The sequence below is a fragment of the Sinohyriopsis cumingii genome, chromosome 11, assembly GCF_028554795.1.
Source record: "Sinohyriopsis cumingii isolate HCF-2022 chromosome 11, ASM2855479v2, whole genome shotgun sequence".
Classification (NCBI taxonomy): Eukaryota; Metazoa; Mollusca; class Bivalvia; order Unionida; family Unionidae; genus Sinohyriopsis; species Sinohyriopsis cumingii.
Window position 1 is genome coordinate 13,503,667 of NC_142971.1, and position 21,289 is coordinate 13,524,955.

Genomic DNA, 21,289 nt, shown 5'->3' on the forward strand with positions numbered 1-21,289 from the left:
TATGCCCAATTTGAAGCCAATCCTGGTATCAAAAGGAGATCACTCAAACTGACACCAAGGTGGGCAGATAACGTTTCGCTCTTAAGCTAAGTTTTAATCTGAGATGGCTGGGTTTGAAAGGTAAAAGAAGTTCACCTAAGGTATCATGATCAGGTAACATATTTGAAGAAGAAATTTAAGACTCAAGATAACACAATGACAATGTTGCTGCCATCCAAAGGTTGTACCTTAGCTGCAGAACTGGCTTATGTTGGGAGGACAACAGAGAATAAAATTATTTTTTTAACCAAGTAAATATAGGTTACAAAAAGAGGCCTACTATCTTTCAATTCTTCCACAATGCTCTCCTCAAATTTGATCCGATCTAGAGCCTGTGGAGAGCAGTAGTTGTGATACAGCTCCTTGGCACTGTTGTGCAGAGCCACTAGTTCTGACTGGGACAGCTCTGGATTCAGGATCCGCTTGTTAAACTCCTCTGAAAGTAAACAAGTAAAAAGAGCATGACATGTATATGCATCATATATAAAAGATTTATGACAGAAAATAAGCCATATAAAAAAGATTTTGTATTGTTCAATGAGTTTTATCAAATATTCCACAAACTGAACATTGCTATAACCAAAATCTTGATATTTTACAGGTGACTTATGTGAAGAGGTTTTCTTAAAATAAGAGCAAATTTTTGGGACAGAAATAGGTAACCTGTCTTGTTACAGTAAGTTTCACTAAACCTAATGGAAACATTACTAAGATTTTATATACCACATAATAGTAAGCAATCTGCATTACCAGTGACAATGGAATATGCTGTCAGGTGTTCTGAAAGAATATGACATAACATTTTTGTGAAGGTTTTATCTTACAAAAATCTGTGATAAAATTCTTTGCTATAAAATAATACATAGCAAAGATTAATATTTTCAGGCCGACCTTAAAAAATTAGAATGCTACAAATGTCTCATCTGCTGAGTGGGGGTACAATCCAAAAAAACTAGCAAACTCAATTGAGCAAGAAAGGATGGTCACTGTGATATACTTTTCTGAGGTGAAAATTTTCTAAAATTAAAAGCTCATGTGAATTTCAATGATGGCAAGCAAATGAGTGACAGAGAAATGAAGTCAGCTCCACAACAGAGCATAATCAAAGAATAACAAAATAGGCCACTGTGACATGATTTTGCCATTGCTCTGTGGTACCACTTCAATACGAAGCATACAAAAAAAGTTTCATGAATTAATATCATCACTCCCTGGTGAATACAGCCATAATGTAATTAATGGCACCTTAAAGCCATGTAATGATGACCCATTTTTACAAATGACAATTAGTTCACCTCAAGATGAATAAACCCATAAAATCTGCTTCCTGAACATACCATTGTGAGAGATGGAATAAAAAAGGTGCAAACTTAATCATTGGGGCATGAAAAGTATGTCACTGTGACCTACATTTACCTTTTATGTGGAGCACTCCTCAAGATGATTATATACACATCGATTTCATGACTGTAGATGCAACAGTGTCAGAGAAATTGAGCTAAATACAAAAAGCTCAGACATGCTAATACACTGCAGATGCTACAAATGATAAAAAAACTGAGCTGTTAGAAAGGTGATACCTACGACTCATCTATACTTTGCAAGTGAGACAAAAAACCAATCTAAGTGAGATAAAAACTAACCAATGTAAGCAAGACAAAAACTAACCAATGCAGGTCAGATAAAACTAAGCAATGCAAGTGAGATAAAACTAACCAATGCAAGGGAGACAAAAACCAATGCAAGTGAAGCAAAGAATCAAAGGTCAAACACATCTACCTATGTGGTACCGAGACAAGGTTGACAAAGATGTATCCAGCAGTGTAGCATTCACATCCAGGCATGTTTTATGCCACTACCATGAACAGTATGCGTGAGAAATTAACCAAAATCATTGAAGCATGACACAGATCACAGTAAGAAACTTTTGTGGTAAGGAAGTGTTACTAATAAATAAGCATTCTCTGTCGCAGAATAGAAACCGTGTGGGTTTTTGGACCAAATGAATAAGACAAACACAATGTGAGAAAGATGGAAACTTATGAAATGAATTAATAAAGAAAAATATATGATGTAAAAATACAATGATTCTCTCACGCTCTCAACATACGACTGACTCAAATCACTCTACACAACCTTCACACATTGAAAATAAACCAAAATATTAAATCAATATGAAGTACAGATCCAAGAAACCTCATGGACTGCAGATACACTTCAAACAGTATTGTACACTATAAGAGAGATTGACATAATCTCGAATATGAACTCTGTTAAGATTCAAAATAATCTTATGCACACAACTAAGATTCAAAATAATCTTATGAACATAAAAATGCAATTGGAACAACAATTGAACCAAACATATGCTTCTAGACCCCTTGTACAGTCGCACGATTCCTTGGGTTGGCCCACACTCTTATCGGCCGCTCGCACCCTTTATGGATCCACCACATGTACAGTCATACGTATACACACGTACAGACAGCATACAGCACCCTTTTTAATTTGCTGCATCTACGTCCGTGGCACAGACATACGTACATACATATGTATCGACAGCATGCAGCCTTAAATACTCTGGAAACTCCAGACAGCTCTAAACAACTTTAGACAGCTTCAGACAGCTCTAGTCATATTCACAGTCACAATCACAGCGACAGACACAATCAGTGCTATGGCTGGAGAACAATGGAGAGCATACACTCCTTGACGTGATCTAAAACGACCAGTGTCGGTTTTAGAAATTGATCTTACTTAAATCCACAGCAGAATGAGCAAAAGTCAGGGTAAAATATCCGTGCATATCATGTTATTAATGTTCCTTCATCACAAGTAATTTCTGGCTAGGTACATGTTAATACAGTCGCTTACCTGGAAAAACACGTATTCACCCTAGATAACGTTGTACGCATGTACAATGAGAAATAGTCAAATAGCTCTAAGGCAAAACCAAGTTATTTCTTTGCCTAATTCTGTGACATTCTCGAATCAATCTCCATGACATTAAATACGATATAATGTACATAAGGTCTCAAGAAAAAAGAAAGAGTCATGTGTTTAACAAAAACAAGTCAACCAGGAGTTGATTCATGTAAGTTTAATGCTATCTATATAACCATGAGGTTAATTCCATAAAACCTTCTTCTAATGTAGCATAGAGAACAGGTTAAGAAAGAATTGTCAGGATTGGATGATGATGTAGCAATTCGTATGCCCTTATATTGAAGAATGTGACAGATCTCAAATGGTGTGATTCAAAATCTATAATGTAGAAATGTACTATTTCACTTACAAGTATTCATGCATACTTTAGCTGATAATATAATTCCTACACTGACTTCCAAATAGTACATAGCCTCAAATGTCTTATCAAAGTTGAGTGCAGACTGTAACCTACTGACAACTGCATAATGCAAACTGAAGCCACATTGACAGCTCTAGTGATATACCACATGAGAATATAAACTGTCACACAATGACAGATATACCATATGAAAATGCAAAATGTAACACAGACAGCTGTAATTACAAACCACATGAAAATGCAAACTGCAGCACACTGACAGCTGCAATTACATACCACTTGAAAATGCAAACTGCAGCACACTGACAGTTGTAATTATATACCACTTGAAAATGCAAACTGCAGCACAATGACAGCTGTAATTACAAACCACTTGAAAATGCAAACTGCAGCACACTGGCAGCTGTAATTACATACCACTTGAAAATGCAAACTGCAGCATAATGACAGCTGTAATTACAAACCACTTGAAAATGCAAACTGCAGCACAGTGACAGCTGTGATGACATACCATGTGAAAATACAAACTGTTGCACAATGATGTCTGTAATTACATACCATACAAGAAAGTAAACTTTAGCACAATGACAGCTTTTGACATACCATATGAAAATGTAAACTGTAGTACAATGATAAATGTAATGACATATCATACAAGAATCCAAACTGTAGCATACTTACAGCTGCAATAGCCTTATAAATGCAGAACACAGATTGCTGCAGACTGATATCTGTTATGAACATACCATTTGAGAGTGCAAACTGTTTTGCTTTTGTTGGTTTTAATGACACTTTCAACACATTATTGTCTATATTATGCTGAGGAAATGGTGGTCAAGTTCATTTCTCAAATGCATGCCTAAGTAACCAACCTGCACTAGCCTGGGCAGTTATCAAACCTGTGACCCTGGATCTCAAGTCTGATGTTCTACCAACTGAATTATAATGACAACCTGAATACAAATTGTAGCACATCGGCAACAGTTGTTAAAGATAAAAAACATGAGAGTAAAGACTGATAGCTACTCTAGGCATACAACAAAGAAGTAAACTGTGGCATATTGAAAGCTGTTACAGAAATACCAAATGAGATTACAAACTGTAGCATACTGACAACTGTTATAGAATAACACATGACAGTACAAACTGTAGCATATTGAAAGCTGTTACAGACATATCACATGAGAGTACAAACTGTAGCATACTGACAACTGTTAAAGAATAAAACATGCAACTACAAAATGTAACATACTGACAGCTGTTATAGACATACCACATGAGGGTGCAAACTAGCATACTGACAACTACTGCAGGCATACCACATGAGAATGCAAACTGTAGAATACTGACAGCTGTTATAGAATTGCATATGAAGTACAAACTGTAGCATACTGCAAGCTGTTATAGACATATCACATTAGAGTACAAACTGTAGCACACTAAGAGCCGTTAGTAAGTACCACATGCAACCAAAAAATGTAACATACTCACATCTGCTGTAGACATGCCAATGTAACACTGACATCCTTATACCACATAAGGGTGCAAACTAGCATACTGACAACTGTTGCAGGCATACCAAATGAGAATGCAAACTGTAGCACATTGACAGCTGTTAATATACATGCCACATGAGAATGCAAACTGTAGCACATTATAGACATACCACATGAGAGTGCAAACTGTAACACATTGACAGCTGTTATATACATACCACATGTGCAAACTGTAGCACATTGACAGCTGTTATACATACCACATGAGAGTGCAAACTGTAGCACATTGACAGCAGCTTCCTTCTTCATGAACTGCATGAAAGGATACAACATATGTGGTTTCTCTGGATCCATGGCATCTCCAAGCACCAAGCGTAGACACTGCAATGATAAAAATCAAATACTCTTTATAGGAAAAAGCTGGCTGTGATTGACTCTCCTCTTTAAAGGCAAATGCTAGTTGTAAGATAACTATCCTGTTTAAAGGTAAAAGCTACTTGTAGGATGACTCTCCTCTTTGGTGGTGGTCTACAGTTTCATATTTTTGCATAGGGTTAAAATTTTAAAGAAAAAGAATTTCTTCAGGTTTCTTTACTGCTTATACTGGCTATTTAAAATAGACCCTGTATATCTTAGGTATTGTTCCAAGAACTTTTATTTCCCTTTATTTTGGTCCATGATTGATGGGTGTAATATGGGTTATAGAGTATACAGCTTGGCCTTACTCCAGATGTGCACCTTTCAAAGAACTGCTAGCTCCGCTTGATCATTTTCAGTTTCTGAACTTCAAAGGTAAATTGTTTTTAAAAAGAGCTGATAACTATTTTTAAATTTTATATATCTTGTAATTCATCCATTGCACTTTCAGAATGTGGTATTATCTAGTTGGACAAAAATCATTTTCCTAATTTTAATAGGTGCTAAAGAGAGTGAACTTTAGACTAATTTAGGCTGATTGTTTTAGCACAAGGGAGCAGTCAATGTAGTAAGCAGTGTGCTTAGATCATGTACAATTTCCATAAGTACAATATCCAAAGACATGTTAGCCACATTACATCAAAGTAGCATGGAGGTATGCCAACATTCTCTCCACTATGCATGTTTCAAATGCAAACAACTTCAACATAAATACACCACTCTCTCAAAAGTACATAATAACTGGTGAGTATCCCCTTTAAAGTAAAAGCTAATTGAAGGATGACGCTCCTCTTTAAAGGCAAAAGCTAGTTGTGGGATGACTCTCCTCTTTAAAGGTAAATTCTAATTGTAAGATGACTATCCTATGTAAAGGTAAAAGCTGACTCCACTTTAAAGGTAAAAGCTTGTTGTAGGATGACTCTCCTCTTTAAAGGCAAAAGCTAGCTGTAGGATGACTCTCCTATTTAAAGGTAAAAGCTAATTGTAGGATGATTCTCCTCTTTAAACTAAAATCTAGCTATAGGATGACTCTCCTATTTAAAGGTAAAAGCTAACAAAAGAATTAGAAGACTTTACATTTTATGTGAGCAGAGAGATGAGTTTCTAGACATTGTGGATAATTTTGATTATTGAGAACTTGATTTTACCAGATGAGGTTTGTTTTGATGTGCTACTGATACTGTACTATAGCTGGCAAAGGTTTTCAAGGCAATGGATGTACTTCTAAATAGTAATAGTATACTATAATGTACATGAATACAAAGTCTAATTTATTTGATTCCTTAAGATTTCCAATTTTGTCAATTTTACGACTTTTAAAAACTGAAATTATAGAATGGGTTTGAAGAAAATGTTGCAAGTGGTTATTATACATTAAACTATCTACCAACAATATGTTTGTATATAGAGAACTGAGATGATAGCCACTTCATGATGCATTAATAAGTATTGGTTCAAAATGCTAAACAGAGAATTTCTTATTCTTCACAATATATATAAATTAAAACTTAAATATCTTGAAGAAAATATTTATAAAAACTAAGGTTTCTAACATGAGAAAGATACAACAGATTTCAAGCTTTGAAGAAATTTAGCATTGCTCTAATTCAGTCCTTCCTTTTTATAGTTTTTGAACCAAATTCCAAAAGACATATTTATTTGAAATGGAGTTCTGCTGGTGCATTGAAAACTATACGTATATCTTTGAAATGGCTCGTCTTAGATTAATTGCAAATGCCAGTCACAGAAAGGATTTAAGGAAATGAAGTGTTTCATTAAGTATCAAGATGGATAGACATGCTGGAAATGAATAACATGAAACATTGCATGAATTTCACATAAATAATGATGTCAAAGATGAATACATTTTGTTTTAATCTGTCCATTATACCTCTCACTTAAAATCTCTTACACTAGTCATTAGTATAGGCAGAAGCCAGGTGCATTTAATTATAATTATTAAAAGTGAATATTGAACAACTGTACTAAATCAGGGTAAATATGTGTATATTGCATTCCAACTTAGATTATCATCTCTTGTTGCTGAGTCATATCAATAAAGTTTTGTTCTGCATGATTCTCTTCATAATTTTTATACTTAACTAATGGAGTGATTAGCAATTGCACACATAAATATACCCTCAACTCCACCTCATCCCACCCTTACCACACGAAGGAGATCTGTCTAAAAGTGAAGATACACATTTTTAAATAAATTATGTCTCCCTGGTATCACTTAACTAAAAGATGAAAATTAATCTTTTCTATCATTTAGACAAAGGGCAATAACTCTTGTCCATTACTTTCCCTTGCCACCACTAGCTGTTGCTAGTTTTTAATGGTTGGTAGGATTTTTAAGTAATGTGATTGGGTAAATATTATCACAGAAATACAATTTAATTAAAAATTTGCTTTCTTCTTCAAATATTTTTTCTGATCAAATTAACGTTAGGAGAATAGGTACTAGAAGTCAGAATGGACTGGTAAGCATCCTAACTATACCTTGGGTAACATTCTAGGGGAGAAAGATTGGATTCCCTCTGTAAATGATAACTTACTCTCCTATTTAAAGCAACACAGCACATGGTCACATGAACTGTCACTGCTCTATCATATTAAGATGATTATTGAAATCTTACCATCAAAATTCACTGGCAAATCCAGCGAAGCTAAGAGGATGTGTTGGTTTAATTCAGTCTGGTGGTCATCTTGGCCACAGGCATGGGACCCACCAGATTCAGGTTTTGTCCCAGCAATCTCAATCACCCATGATAAAAAGTCTAGAAGGTTTACAATGCATACCTTTCAACAGCTTCCATGATGTCTTGGATAATAATGTTGCATTTGAAAGCAAGGCTTGCAGGGTTAACTATTATTTCTGAAATGCTCAAGAGGTGACTCAGATTTATTGAGATGTCAGAGTTGACTGAACATATAACCCACTTAAGAGGTGACTCTGATCTACTGAGATGTCAGAGTTTATTGAGCAGATAACCCACTTAAGAGGTGACTCTGATCTACTTAGATGTCAGTGTTTACTGAGCAGATAACTCAATTAAGAGGTGACTGATCTACTGAGATGTCAGTGTTTACTGAGCAGATAAACCACTTAAGAGGTGACTCTGATTTACTGAGATGTCAGAGATTACTGAGCAGATAACCCAGTTAAGAGGTGACTCTGATCTACTGAAATGTCAGAGTTTAGTAAGCATATAACCCACTTAAGCCACAAAGATCTGGCTTAGGAGGTGATGACCTGCTTTCTCACCTTCACAGGGAGAAGAAAAAAAATCTATGCACATGCCATTTGTCTCTGTGTGTGTGCTTCAAATAGTGCTCAAAGGCACAGACAGGATCATGCATTGCTGCTGCTTTAGAATTAACTACAGATGACAGGGAGTGTACAATGACTCTCTGATTGCCCCGGATGGTGACCGTTTCATGGCTACTAGACCTAACTGAGTCACAAGGATCACCAAACCATCTGATCCGAACTGATTATAACTTGGGCCAACTAAAAAAGCAAGTCTCTCAACCTCCATGATGATGCTAAACCTACAGAAACAGGTCAGCAGGAAAACAGTTTCGGAAAGGTCTGGTCTAATGGATCAAATTTGTCTGATTTTAGCCATGATAAGATCCAGGACTGATTCCAGTTTGAAACAAGGTGAGGGATTTTGACCAATTTCAATCAAAATCAATACTGGCTAGTACATATGATAGGTCTTTATAATGACTGACGTCTTTTGTCTTGATGCCTGAATGTGTCAGATATCAGAAAACATAGTGTTTGATGGTAACTGGAGCCCAAATTTTCTCTTCATAGAGCCAGAAAACAAAAAAAGTTGCATTGTTGAGGGACTGAGGCACTGAGGAACTATGTTATTGTTTCAACACAAGCCCCTGAAAATATGCCCCTTTCCCTTATCAGCATTCAGAGTGGAGGGCCTTCATTCTCACAAGATTCAATAAAATCAAAATTCTTTCTCTTGCAAGGCTGTCTTGACAAAAGCCATGAAAGAGATGATGGTGCAGACAGGGCCCTAACCAGGGTCTGTATGGGACCTTGAAAACCTTGAAAAATGATGTTGTTGTTGTACGGTTTAACACTCTTTTTCAGCACAAGATAGGCTATACATGGCGGCCAGTATAATTGGTGGAGGAAGAACCCTGGAAAACCCCAGGAAGAACGACCAACCCACGAGAAGCTACTGGCAGGTTTTCTCACGTACCAACGTTAGCCCAGGCTGAGACTCGAACTCACGCAGACAGAGGTGAGATGGCAGTGATCCGTAACGGTGAGCGCTTTAGACCACTTGGCCACTCGGGGCCCCTTCCTTCAAGGCCTTGAAAACACCTTGAAAATTCAAAAATTTTGTCTGGATACCTTGAAAAGCCTTGACTTTCTTGAAAACAAAAGGAATTAGTAGTATTCGTTTTACAGAATTAAATAAAAAGAAAAGGGGAAAAAACAACAAAGAACAATTTCTCGCTAAGTTTGTTGCAGAACTGAAATTTTTCCACAACTGGCCACTGCGCAGTCATACATTTTGAACTTCTATTGGTATGAAGCCCGGATGTAGCAGTGTTTTAAATTTGAATCATTTGCTTTGACATGGTTGGCTGCCGATTCCAACTTTGGTGGCTAAATGAAGAGAAATATAAAGTTTGGATTATGAGATCTTTCTCTGAGAGCTTTGCAAAATGCAAATTATGCCAGAAGGATACTGATTAGTGTACAATGGGAGAGAGTGCTCCACAATCACATACAGATGAAAAAAACCAAGCTCTTGTAATGGCACTTAATACAGGCAAAACAAGAAGCCTTCAGCATTAAATCATTTATGATGAAAAAGGTATGGCTGTGAACACAGAGATTCAAGTTTAAAAATAATAACTGTATATAGTCTTAATTATGAAATTAATTCAATCTGGTTCTATATTGGCATTGAGTGGAAATAGGACAGACAATAATTGCAATGAACATGATAAATCTAATAATATAGAAAGAACCTAAGCTGAGAGAAATATTAATATATCTAATAGGAAATAGTTTCAAATATCCAAATTAAATAAGCAATAATATAAACAAATATCTTTACTTTTTTGTGTTTATGGGGATGAATGAAGAAGAAAGGAAGGTACTGAAAAGACATTGAGACAATAACAGCTGCTGCTAATGACTATGCATTGAAAGCAAAGATCCACAGGAAAATTTCCTTTATCATGACATCAAAAAAATTTGAGGAAAAGTGAAAAGGACAAAATTGCTGAACTTGGAGCTCTTCAAAAACAGCTTGATGGCAAGCTACGAGAACTGAAAAATTCACTCTAAAATATTTTGGACTTTGTAAATAGTGTAGTGTAGACAGAGTAAAATGAAATTTTGTTCAGTGACTATGTTATGCTAATGCCCAGATGTAGGATGTTTAATATGAATGGGAAATATATCAATGATCTTACTGCTGACTTCATGTTTTAATTTATTTTTTTTTTCTTTTTAAATTGCAAGAATGGAGTAATATAAGTAGTAACTTGTGTTTTTATACAGTTTTATTTATGTATCCTTTAAAATTAATGTAATAATGCACCTTGAAAAACATGATTTTAAACCTTGAAAAAAACTTGATAAAACCTTGAAAATTTTGAATGAATTATGCTACTAACCCTGTGTAACACTTGCGACTGTGGCTGTTTGGCTGTAATATATCTGGGTAATTCCATTTGTGGTTCTACCTTGTTACAAAAGATTGATCATCAGATGCCCCAATCCCATAGAAGAAGGGAACATTCTGTATGGAGAACCTGAATCTTTCTGGAGACAAGATCACACAGGATACTGAGTGTGCTGGGAATGTGTCTGATTAGTATGTTGATCTTAAGTTGGCAGCAGTGATGCAAAAACTGCCAAATCAACACACATTTTGGGCAATTTGATGACATCCTGTTTGAGGTAAGTCACCACTGTGGTTTTCATACAATTTTCACTGTCCATTTGTAAATGAGCACTGTATTTTCTGCTGAATAGTTCTGTTCACATGATCTGGTGAAACATCCATTAGAAGGTGAGAGGGAGAAAGAGGAAAGATTGGGATAAACAAAATCCAAAGCCCCTCCTAAATGACTTGGATCACTTATCCATTCTATGGCATTAGGTTCATCCAACAGAACTTGAATCACAAGAGTCTGGTGCCCCCCAGTAGCTTGTCTGTGGGTGGTAGGGGTGTATAATCATGGGTGGGAGACAGGCGGCTAGGGGTGGAGAAACTTGGTATCTTACCTCCCCTGTGAGGGCGCCTCCTAGACTGGTTTGGCTGTTGTCTAATGGCATATGGTTGAGATGTGAACTGAACTTGTAACAAATATGATCCCTTTGCTTGGCTTGCCTGTCTTCCATCCAATGTGGCAGGGACAGCTGGTTTCTTAAATGTGGAGCAGCAATTTGGAGGGGTAGTTCTTCAGCTGCCAGCGTATAAACTGCTCACAAACAGCAATGACAAACCAAATTCAGTCATTCTTAAAAGCCAGAGCATGGTTGAGTTTTTTTATTTCATGAAGCGCAAACATGTGTTATGGTGTATCAAGTTATGATTGGCAGAGGCAATCAACATATTTGCCATCTAATGATCGTGAGCTGCTTTCTTAATCACTCAAAACAATTTGGGCCATCAACTCCAGGCATGTTGGTTGGCTAAGTAACCCATCTCCCCCACCCTCCATGTCAGAAAATCACCTAGGAGGCCAAATCTAAACTCAAAAATGTGGTGAAAATGTTCTGAACCCACTCATATGAGGCAGGAATTTGTTATTCCTTTTTTTTAAAGCTACTAATATAAAATGTTGAGGCAGACATGTTAACTGCCACTGACTTTTTTATATATCTAATGCTGGAAGTCCATTACAAAAATAAGTGGTGAAATGTGTCTTTTACCAGACTGTTAATGGGCTGCTTCCATTATGGGGTAAACCATTCCTGTGGCAACGATAACACAATGCTACCTCCTCTTTATAATCCATGGCCAATCATCATCATCATCATCAGTCTCATGACCTAGTGTGGTCGTTGAGGCACTGTGCTGCTGAACATCTGACCAGTTCCCTCCACTTGTCTCGATCATGTGCCAATGCCTGTGTCTCCGCAAAACTTTTCCTGGTCCATTCTGTGATGCTGTCAGTCCACTTTTTTCTCTTTCTACCTCTCCTTCTGCCACCCTGGACGCTGCCCTGCAGGACTGTTGTGGATAGACTGTTGGCTCTAGTGACATGGCCATACCATTTCAGCTTTCTCTTTTTGACGGTGCTGAGGAGGTCCTCATATTGGCCTACTTTGCGCCTGATGGTGTTACGCACTTCTTCATTTGTGATGTGGTCTATGTAAGAGATGCCAAGGATGGTCCTGTAGCATCACATTTCAAGTGACTGGATTCTTCGTTGTAATTCTGCTGTCAGGGTCCATGCCTCACATAAGTACAAAAAGACTGAGATGACTAGAGCTCGCAATAGTCTGATTTTAGTTTTCAGACAGATATTCTTGTCTCTCCAGATGGGTCTTAGCTTTGACATAGCTGCCATTGTTTGTGCTGCTCTTCACAAACTTTCTACTCTTGATCCCTCTTCAGTGATTATGGAACCAAGATATTTGAACTGGCTCACTGTTTCCAGTTCATGTCCTCTGACTTTAATCTTGGCTGAGATTTGTTTGCCACTATTTGTCATCAGCTTTGTCTTCTCAGTGCTTATCTCCATGTCATATCTGGAAGATGTTTCATCCAGGTTCTTCACTAAGGTGGCAAGCTCGTCTTCACTGCCTGCCAGCCCATCAATGTCGTCTGCAAAGCGGAGGTTGGTGATGTTATGCCCTCCAATGCTGACTGTCCCACAGTGGTTTTCCAGGGCTTCGCTCATGATGCGCTCTAAGTAGATGTTGAAAAGCGTGGGTGACAGGAGACAGCCTTGACGCACTCCCACTGTTGTCTGGAACCAGTCCCCCACAGAACCTTGGGCAATTCCTGCACTGGTAGCCTTGGCGTACAGCTGCTTGATGGTATTGGTTAACTTTTGACCCATGTTATACTTCATTGTGGCCCACAATGCCTCATGCCACACTCTGTCTGGCCTGTTTGAAATCTATGAACATATGATAGACGTCTTGTTGGTGTTGCGAGTACCTTTCACACAGAACCCTGAGATTGAATATTTGTACTGTTGTGCTTCTTCCACTCAGGAACCCGGCCTGTTCTTCAGCGATTATTTCTTCTGCTTATGGTTTCAGTCTGTTCAAGATGATCTTCAGCATTACCTTGCTAGCATGGCTGATAAAACTGATAGTTCTGTAATTTTGGCACAGCTGGAGATTGCCTTTTTTGGGGAGTGTTATAACCAGTGACTGGGTCCATTGTGTTGGCCATTCACCTGTCTGCCAGATCTGGTTGCATATTTTTGTTAGTAGCTCTTTCACTGATTCCCCCCCCCCCATTCTTGATAAGTTCAGCTGGGATGTTGTCTACTCCAGCTGCCTTCCCATTCTTCAGTGCTCTTATTGCTGACTCCACCTCATTTGAGGAGTTTGGAATTTCAAGCACCTCTGGGTCTCCTGTGGACTGATGGTTGTAGAGTTCTTTGCAATACTCAGTCCATCTTTCTGCAATGTCACTCGCTTCTGTGAGGCATTTTCCATTTCTGTCTTGAATGGTACTGACTCTTGGTTGTTTCTGTCTGGTAAGGTCTTTCACAATTTGGAATGCCTTTTTGCTGTTATTCTTTATCAGACTGTTCTCCATTTCTGTGCACTTTTGTCCAATCCAATTTTCTTTTGCTTTGCTTAAGTTTTTTCTGATATTCTTGTTTATTTCTTGGTACTCCACTGCCCCTGTTGTGTGTCTGGCATTTTTTGAGTTCTCTTCGGGCATCACACAACTTCAGAATCTCTTCTGTAACCCAAGTTTTTTCTTCGGGCGATGGAGGCCAATGATGTCCTTGGCAGCTGCTGTCATGACTGTGTTGAAGGTGTCTGTCATCTCATTGACTTCACCATCCATCACAAGGAGTGAAGCAAATTTTCCTCCAATTGTGGCTTGGAATGACTTGCAGATGTTAGGGTTCTTCAGCTGTTCAAGGTTGAATTTGAGCCTGATGTTCTTTGGCTTATTAATTTTCTTCAGCCTCACTCGGAAGTTCATAATCACGAGGTCGTGATCACTCCCAACATCAGCACCTGGGAATGTCCTTGTTTTTGCTCTATTGATGCAAGATCAGTAACGGTTTTGAACCAGTATGTAGTCGATCTGGTTGTGATTTGGTTCCATTTGGTGAGTGCCATGTCCAGCATCGTGAAGCTTTATGTTGTCCTAGGGTGTTGGCTAGTACCAAGTTGTTGCAGCTTGTGAACTCGAGCAGCCATCTCCCTCTTTCATTGGTAAGCTCATTGCAAGAAGGTCCACAATGTACTGCCCAGTCTTTTAGAGCATCTTTGCCAACTTTGGCATTCCAGTCTCCTTGGACGATGAGGATGTCTTTTTTACTGACCACGTTTAGAATACCCTGTAGTTTGTTGTAACACTCGTCTATTTCTTCATCGTCATAATTGGTAGTTGGAGCATAGACTTGGATAATTGTGATGTTAAAGGGAGATGCTTTCAGACAAACGGAAATGATTCTGCTAGATATGGGGCAGCATTCAAGCACAGATCCTTTGATGGCTTTGTTTACAAGGAAGCCTACTCCATTTATGGACTTGTCACACTCTCCACTATAGTATAATATATGCCCATCTTCGGTTTGGTGTTCTCCTAGGGATTTCCATCTAACTTCACTGAGTCCCAGAATGTGCCATGTGTAGTGTTCCAGCTCATGTGTCAACTCTTGGCGTTTTCCAATTTGCGCCAGAGTTCTAATGTTCCAGGTGGCGATGGCAATATTGTCTCTCGCACTGATTTTATGCATAGTACCAGTAGCACATTTCTCACCTCCGTCCTGGTGGACAACGGCAGGCACGGTCCTTGTTGACCCGGGCAACAACTGATCCGGTATTGTAAGCTCAGATTTGTCCAGCATTATCAGTGCGTCTTGAGCAAAAGTCATCTGGCGGAGCCCATCCCTCTCCAGACCAAGGAGTTGCCAGAAGGGGATGTAGTACATCATCCAGCTGCCTTAGGGTCTCCACTCCGGATTTTCTTAAAGGGTTTACTCCCTTAGCCTTTGGCTAACCAAAGCTGACCTGCAAGGCAGCAGGAGACTCATGGATGGGCAGGTGTGTCCATTTCCCGAGCAGATAAAGCATCTGCCACTGCCCAACCATGGCCAATACTCTGCAAGAAATCAGTGGATAAAGGAGATGATGGTTCTCCTGGACAATTATTTTTCATGGATGGATGACTGGATGACTGGATGGATGGCTGGATGGACAGGATGGATGGATGACTGGATAAATGGATGGATGGACAGGATGGATGGATGACTGGATGGATGGATGGATGACTGGATGGATGGATGGATGGACATGATGGATGGATGACTGGATAACTGGATGGACAGAGAGAAGGATCACTAAAATCCTCATAATAATGAGCTGGATAGTCTTACACCAGGCAAGATGGATGCTAAGATCTCCACAATTAAAACTCTCTGTCCATAATTGCAGTGATAAAAAGCACCAGACCTGATGAGACAGATGAGTCCATCACAAAGATTCCATGTAACTGTAATTGAATGTAGCTCTAGGCATATTAGGATGGAAAATCTATCATGTAAGATCTACATAACTGTAGGATATATGAATCCACAGACCTTCTGAGACAGATCACTAACATTCCCAAAAAGATGAAGCCATAGGCCTGGTGACATAGACGGATCTTTCAGTATGATCCCCTGATTGAGATGGCTGGATTGACAGGACATCCTGCTGGACTGGCTGGATGATCATGGATGGCTTCTGATGGCTTTACAGTAATATAGGATAGATCCATTGGATCCATTAATAACATCATGCATGCAGACTTACAGGTCTGAAGGCCATGTTCAGATATGTGGGGGGAACTTGCGCCAACTAGGATGCCAAAATATTGTGGTACATTCCTCTACTGTATCATAATTCCTTGTAGGAATCTGAAATTTTGTGTCATCCTCACACTCTTTCTTTATCTGGTCAACTTTTAAAAAATAATGCAGTCTATACACTCTTGGACCATATAGTACACACAGGACATGGTACTGGCAAAGCACATTTTGTACACATAACACATGACTCATGTGTCTTCCTTAGCCTTGAACTTAGTGTAATGAATTACACTTTGTCAAGACGTTTCACTGAAACAACCTGAAAAAACACATCAAATGTACAGATGATTTGAATTTAACACAAATCTGCCTCTGGATGAGTCTTATATATATATATATATATATTCTACTCACAGACTTATGGATTACTCATTACTGAAAATATTAATTCTACTCACAGACTAATGGGTTATTCACTATTGAAAATATATATTCTACTCACAGACTTATGGGTTTTCTCTGTCTGGTCAGGATCACCAAGTCTGATTTTGGGCTGACAAGTGAAGTTTCCTAGAAATGGCACCATAGGAGAGAGGGATTCTGTAGCAACTGGGGGCTGAAATGTAAAAAGTAGTTGGTATGAAAACAATTTCCTAACAGCAGTGAACAAAAAATAAAATCAGTGTTTGATGAATGTTTCAGTATAATTCCATGCAAGTATTGATGATGACAGAAAATTATTCTTCTAAAAACAAATACACAAAACAGAAGAATAACTTTATTGTTTCACCATTTGGCACTTCTATCCATCTATTAAACTATTACTCATTTTGCTCAGTATTGTCCCGGCAACTTTATATGTCATAATATAAAAGATAAAAATTTCAACAAACCTGTACTAAAAATGTTTCCAGATGTACACGGTATGTTCTGTCTTATACTACAATAAAGGCTGTGAAAAACTAAAACTTTAAAAGATTGTTAGACAGTACCTGGTAAACACCTTCACACTGTGTAATCAAATATTGTTACTTTTGTACATATCAGATCTTTACAATATATGATTCTGAAAGACCATAAATAAATGCCCTAGCATCACAAAATAACCATGTCAAACTGGAACAATGTTCTTCATAAATATGTATTCACTGGTTTGACATTCAAGTAGTATTAACATGAATGCATGATATGTGTTTTTGTGATGTTATATTGTCACTTACTGGAGTATCATCCAAGAATAACAGGATTAAATTATTCACCATATCCTAAATAAAAGAAAACAGTTTATGTAAAAATACTATAAAATATTTATAATCAGGCATATACATGATATTTTAAAATTAGTAACAGGTAAAGCAGGGGAATCCAACCTTTTGTTGCCAAAACAGATAAAATGCTTTGGGTCAATGGCTGTACAAACAAAAACAATTTAATAATTAAATACAAATATCCAACATATTTATCACATGAAACTAATAACATTCATATTACATGGCCGAAATAAAATTGTTAAACAAGATAGTCACATACTGTGATAGATACATAAAATATCATCAAAGAGTATTAAAATGCATATTTTCAAAAGGACTGTCTACATGGCCGCAAGCTGCACAATGTGAAGGACTGGGTCACATGTGGCCCGTGAGCTGCGGATTGGACATGCCTAAGGTACAGGTTAAGTAAATTCATTCAAGCATGTATCTATCAATGTGAAATTCTCAATAGGTTTGCAATATGCTACATTGCGACTTGTGAACTCATTAACTTTATAGACTTCAAAATTGGTTAAAAAATATGTATTACCAGTTAAAATTACTAACTTGAGGCCATGCATGATTGAGATAATTCATTAAGTTTTATATGTCAAAACTGAAACCACTATTTTGAAACCATTTCTATTTATGTAACTTAAGTAGCTTACATGGTGTCATAAGAGAACTTTCTTTAATTGTCTAGTAAAAAGTGGTTTACAGATGATATGAATACATTAGAGGTTAGAAAATCCATCCCATTTAGGAAGAGTTGGTAAGAAAAGATATATTTCTTTAATCAGAGTATGTAATTCCTTCATAACATATGCATTTTTACTTTAGCTAGAAAATAATAGGAACACTTTACCAACGTATTTTTACTGATGCTAAATATTATGCATCCATTTATCAATCCAATTCTAAGGGATCAAAATCCATATTTTTTTTTCACAAGAATTTATCTGTGCTGTGAATTTAAACATGAAAGGGCAACATGCTAGATATAGATCAATACATATATATCTACAAATGTAATTCGAGTTCATGAAACATGATAGCAGTAAATGACACACATTGTCTGATGGGTTTTCCCAACTACATGACCTTTTGTCTGATGGGCTTTCCCATTTACATACTCAGTCTGATGGGCTTTCCTAATGACATAGTCAAACACAGTGTCTGATGGGCTTTCCCAATCACATGGTCAAACACAGTGTCTGATGGGCTTTCCCAATTACATAGTCAAATACAGTGTCTGATGGGCTTTGTCCATTACATTGTGAAGTACACTGTCTGATGGGCTTTCCCCTCCCCATTACATTGTCAGATACAGTGTCTGATGGGCTTTCCCCATTACATTGTCAAATACAGTGTCTGATGGGCTTTCCCCATTACATTGTCAAACATTCTGCAACAAAAACAGCTTAATATAAGATACACATTTCTGATCCTGAATCAGCTAAAGTGATATTTAATGTTAACTACCTATGTCCACACTAGATGTTGGTAAAATAAAACAAACAAAAAACTGCATGAATCACTGTAACAAAGTAACTAAACTGGTTGCATGCTTCCAATATGGTGAAATGGTTGATGACAGCTGAGAATATTGCTGATAATCCAGATACTGTGATCAAGCTTACAATCTCCTGTATTCTGTACAAAACTAAATCTAAAAAAGTTTGATGACTGAATAAATTCATTACAATAAGATGTCCCATTAACACACTCACAAGACTCCAAAGCATGTTTTGAGTAGACAGTAGATGCAAGCAGAAAAAGCCAGTTCTGCACTGTTTTAATTACAGAGCTGAATTATCTGTTGAAATCTGACAGGATTTGCTAAGTAACCTCTTAACCTTTTGTTATTTAATGCATTCACTGCTAAAAAAAAATAGCCTTGCTTGCCTACAGCTGCCTATATAGGGATCAACATTGTTTTGATTTTTTGGGTAACAACAAATCCTGATGGGGCTGCTGAAGCCCAAGCCTGAAGGATATGGGTTTCAAGACATCTGAGGCATTCTGTGAATGTTGGTACAAGAAAAAAATATGTCTGAATGCTAGCATTGCATACAATTTTTTACAATAACTTTAAAATTCTAAGTTGCAATTTATAATTTCCAAGTGAAGGCAACAATCTGGTATGTTGGCTTTAATATTTCCTTTACTAGAGCAATGAATGCTCCTGATCAACACTTGTAAAATAGTTAATGTACATGAACAACTTGCAAGGGAACCAACTTAGAAATATATATTGAGAATAACCATCAATTTGCATTATATTTGTCATTCCTGAGGAATAAAGCAACATCATTGCCAACTCACACAAGCATTTCCAGAAGAGGTATTTGAAAATCCCTGAGACTCAAATATGTGTATTGTAAGGTTTCACTAGATGAAATTGCAAACATATAATCTCTTCAGAAATATTCAGCCAGTGAAAATAATTCTTATTTGGAAAAGTGCTCAATTATTGCTTTTACACCCTAAAGGTGGGAAATGTCACTGAAAAAGAGGTCAAATGTAACCAAATGGCAACCTTCATGGATTCCAATGATTGCAATGCAAGTTTTGAAGGATGTCAAATAGATGACATCACCAATAACACTGACTTTGAATGTCATATTCAAGATGAAAATTCCATTTCAACACCAAACATTTTGTATCTATCTCATTCTGAGCAAAAGAGTAAAATATGTGATAATTTAAATGAATGGTCAGAACAATCAAGGCACATAGAAAAGGATGACTTCAAATATGTGATAACTTAAATGAATGGTCAGAACAATCAAGGCACAGAGAAAAGGATGACTTCAAATATGTGATAATTTAAATGAATGGTCAGAACAATCAAGGCACAGAGAAAAGGATGACTTCAAATATGTGATAATTTAAATGAATGGTCAGAACAATCAAGGCACAGAGAAAAGGATGACTTCAAATATGTGATAATTTAAATGAATGATCAGAACAATCAAGGCACATAGAAAAAGACAACTTCAAATATGCGATAATTTAAATGGTCAGAACAATCGAGGCACACAGAAAAGGACGACTTCAAATATGTGATAATTTAAATGAATGGTCAGAACAATCAAGGCACTTAGAAAAGGACGACTTCAAATATGTGATAATTTAAATGAATGGTCAGAACAATCAAGGCACATAGAAAAGGATGACTTCAAAGCAGATACAGGGCCAATATTTCATTTAGATAACAATGCAAGGCAGAAATATTTCTTTTCAAAAGTTTTCCTGTTGAAAATAATTGTTTTTGATATTAAAACTAGCAGGTGCACCAAAAAACAAATGACTGAAAAATCTGGTTACCAGTAGTAACCTACTTCAGTAGAAGAAATGAAGGCATTTGCAGGAAAACATGATGTTCTAGGGTTTTGCCTAGCAACAGTTGATGAAGGACAGATTCATCAGTAAGCATGGGAGCCAGGCCACTATGTAAATGCAGAATGTAAAGAGTTATGGTTTGAAAGTTGTCGCTGTACTTTTGATTTTAAGTCACATATTCTGACTGATTTTCAAACAAGGATACAGTGAATAGCATTTATATGAACACCCAGTGTTAACTGTCTTTTATACAGATAATCCTGATTTTTGTGCAGAACTATTTTTCTTCTTTCAATCACAGTGACCTTAACATTTGACCGTCTGATGACACAACATATACAGTTCTCCATTACACTAAATGTAGTTCATCATCAAAGTTTGATCCAGGTCTAATATACAGAACTAATGTCACTATGCAGAAATAAAATTTCATCTTT

General features: G+C 37.2%; 1 protein-coding gene across 6 annotated transcripts in view; it reads right to left on the reverse strand.

Moving 5' to 3' along the window:
• The window catches only part of LOC149787630 (sorting nexin-14-like), a 128,106-nt gene that overhangs the window by 73,534 nt on the left and 33,283 nt on the right, over positions 1–21,289 (reverse strand). For all 6 annotated transcript variants that reach the window (XR_016424079.1, XM_089973805.1, XM_089973804.1 and 3 more), the window contains 4 exons: positions 17,475–17,519; positions 16,757–16,870; positions 5,103–5,223; positions 320–475 (listed from right to left, as the gene is read on the reverse strand). Coding sequence is in view for 5 of the 6 variants with exons in the window: in XM_089973805.1 (XP_089829931.1) it covers positions 320–475; positions 5,103–5,223; positions 16,757–16,870; positions 17,475–17,519 (436 nt within the window). In the remaining variant the exon portion in view is untranslated. The remainder of the gene's footprint in view (positions 1–319; positions 476–5,102; positions 5,224–16,756; positions 16,871–17,474; positions 17,520–21,289) is intronic.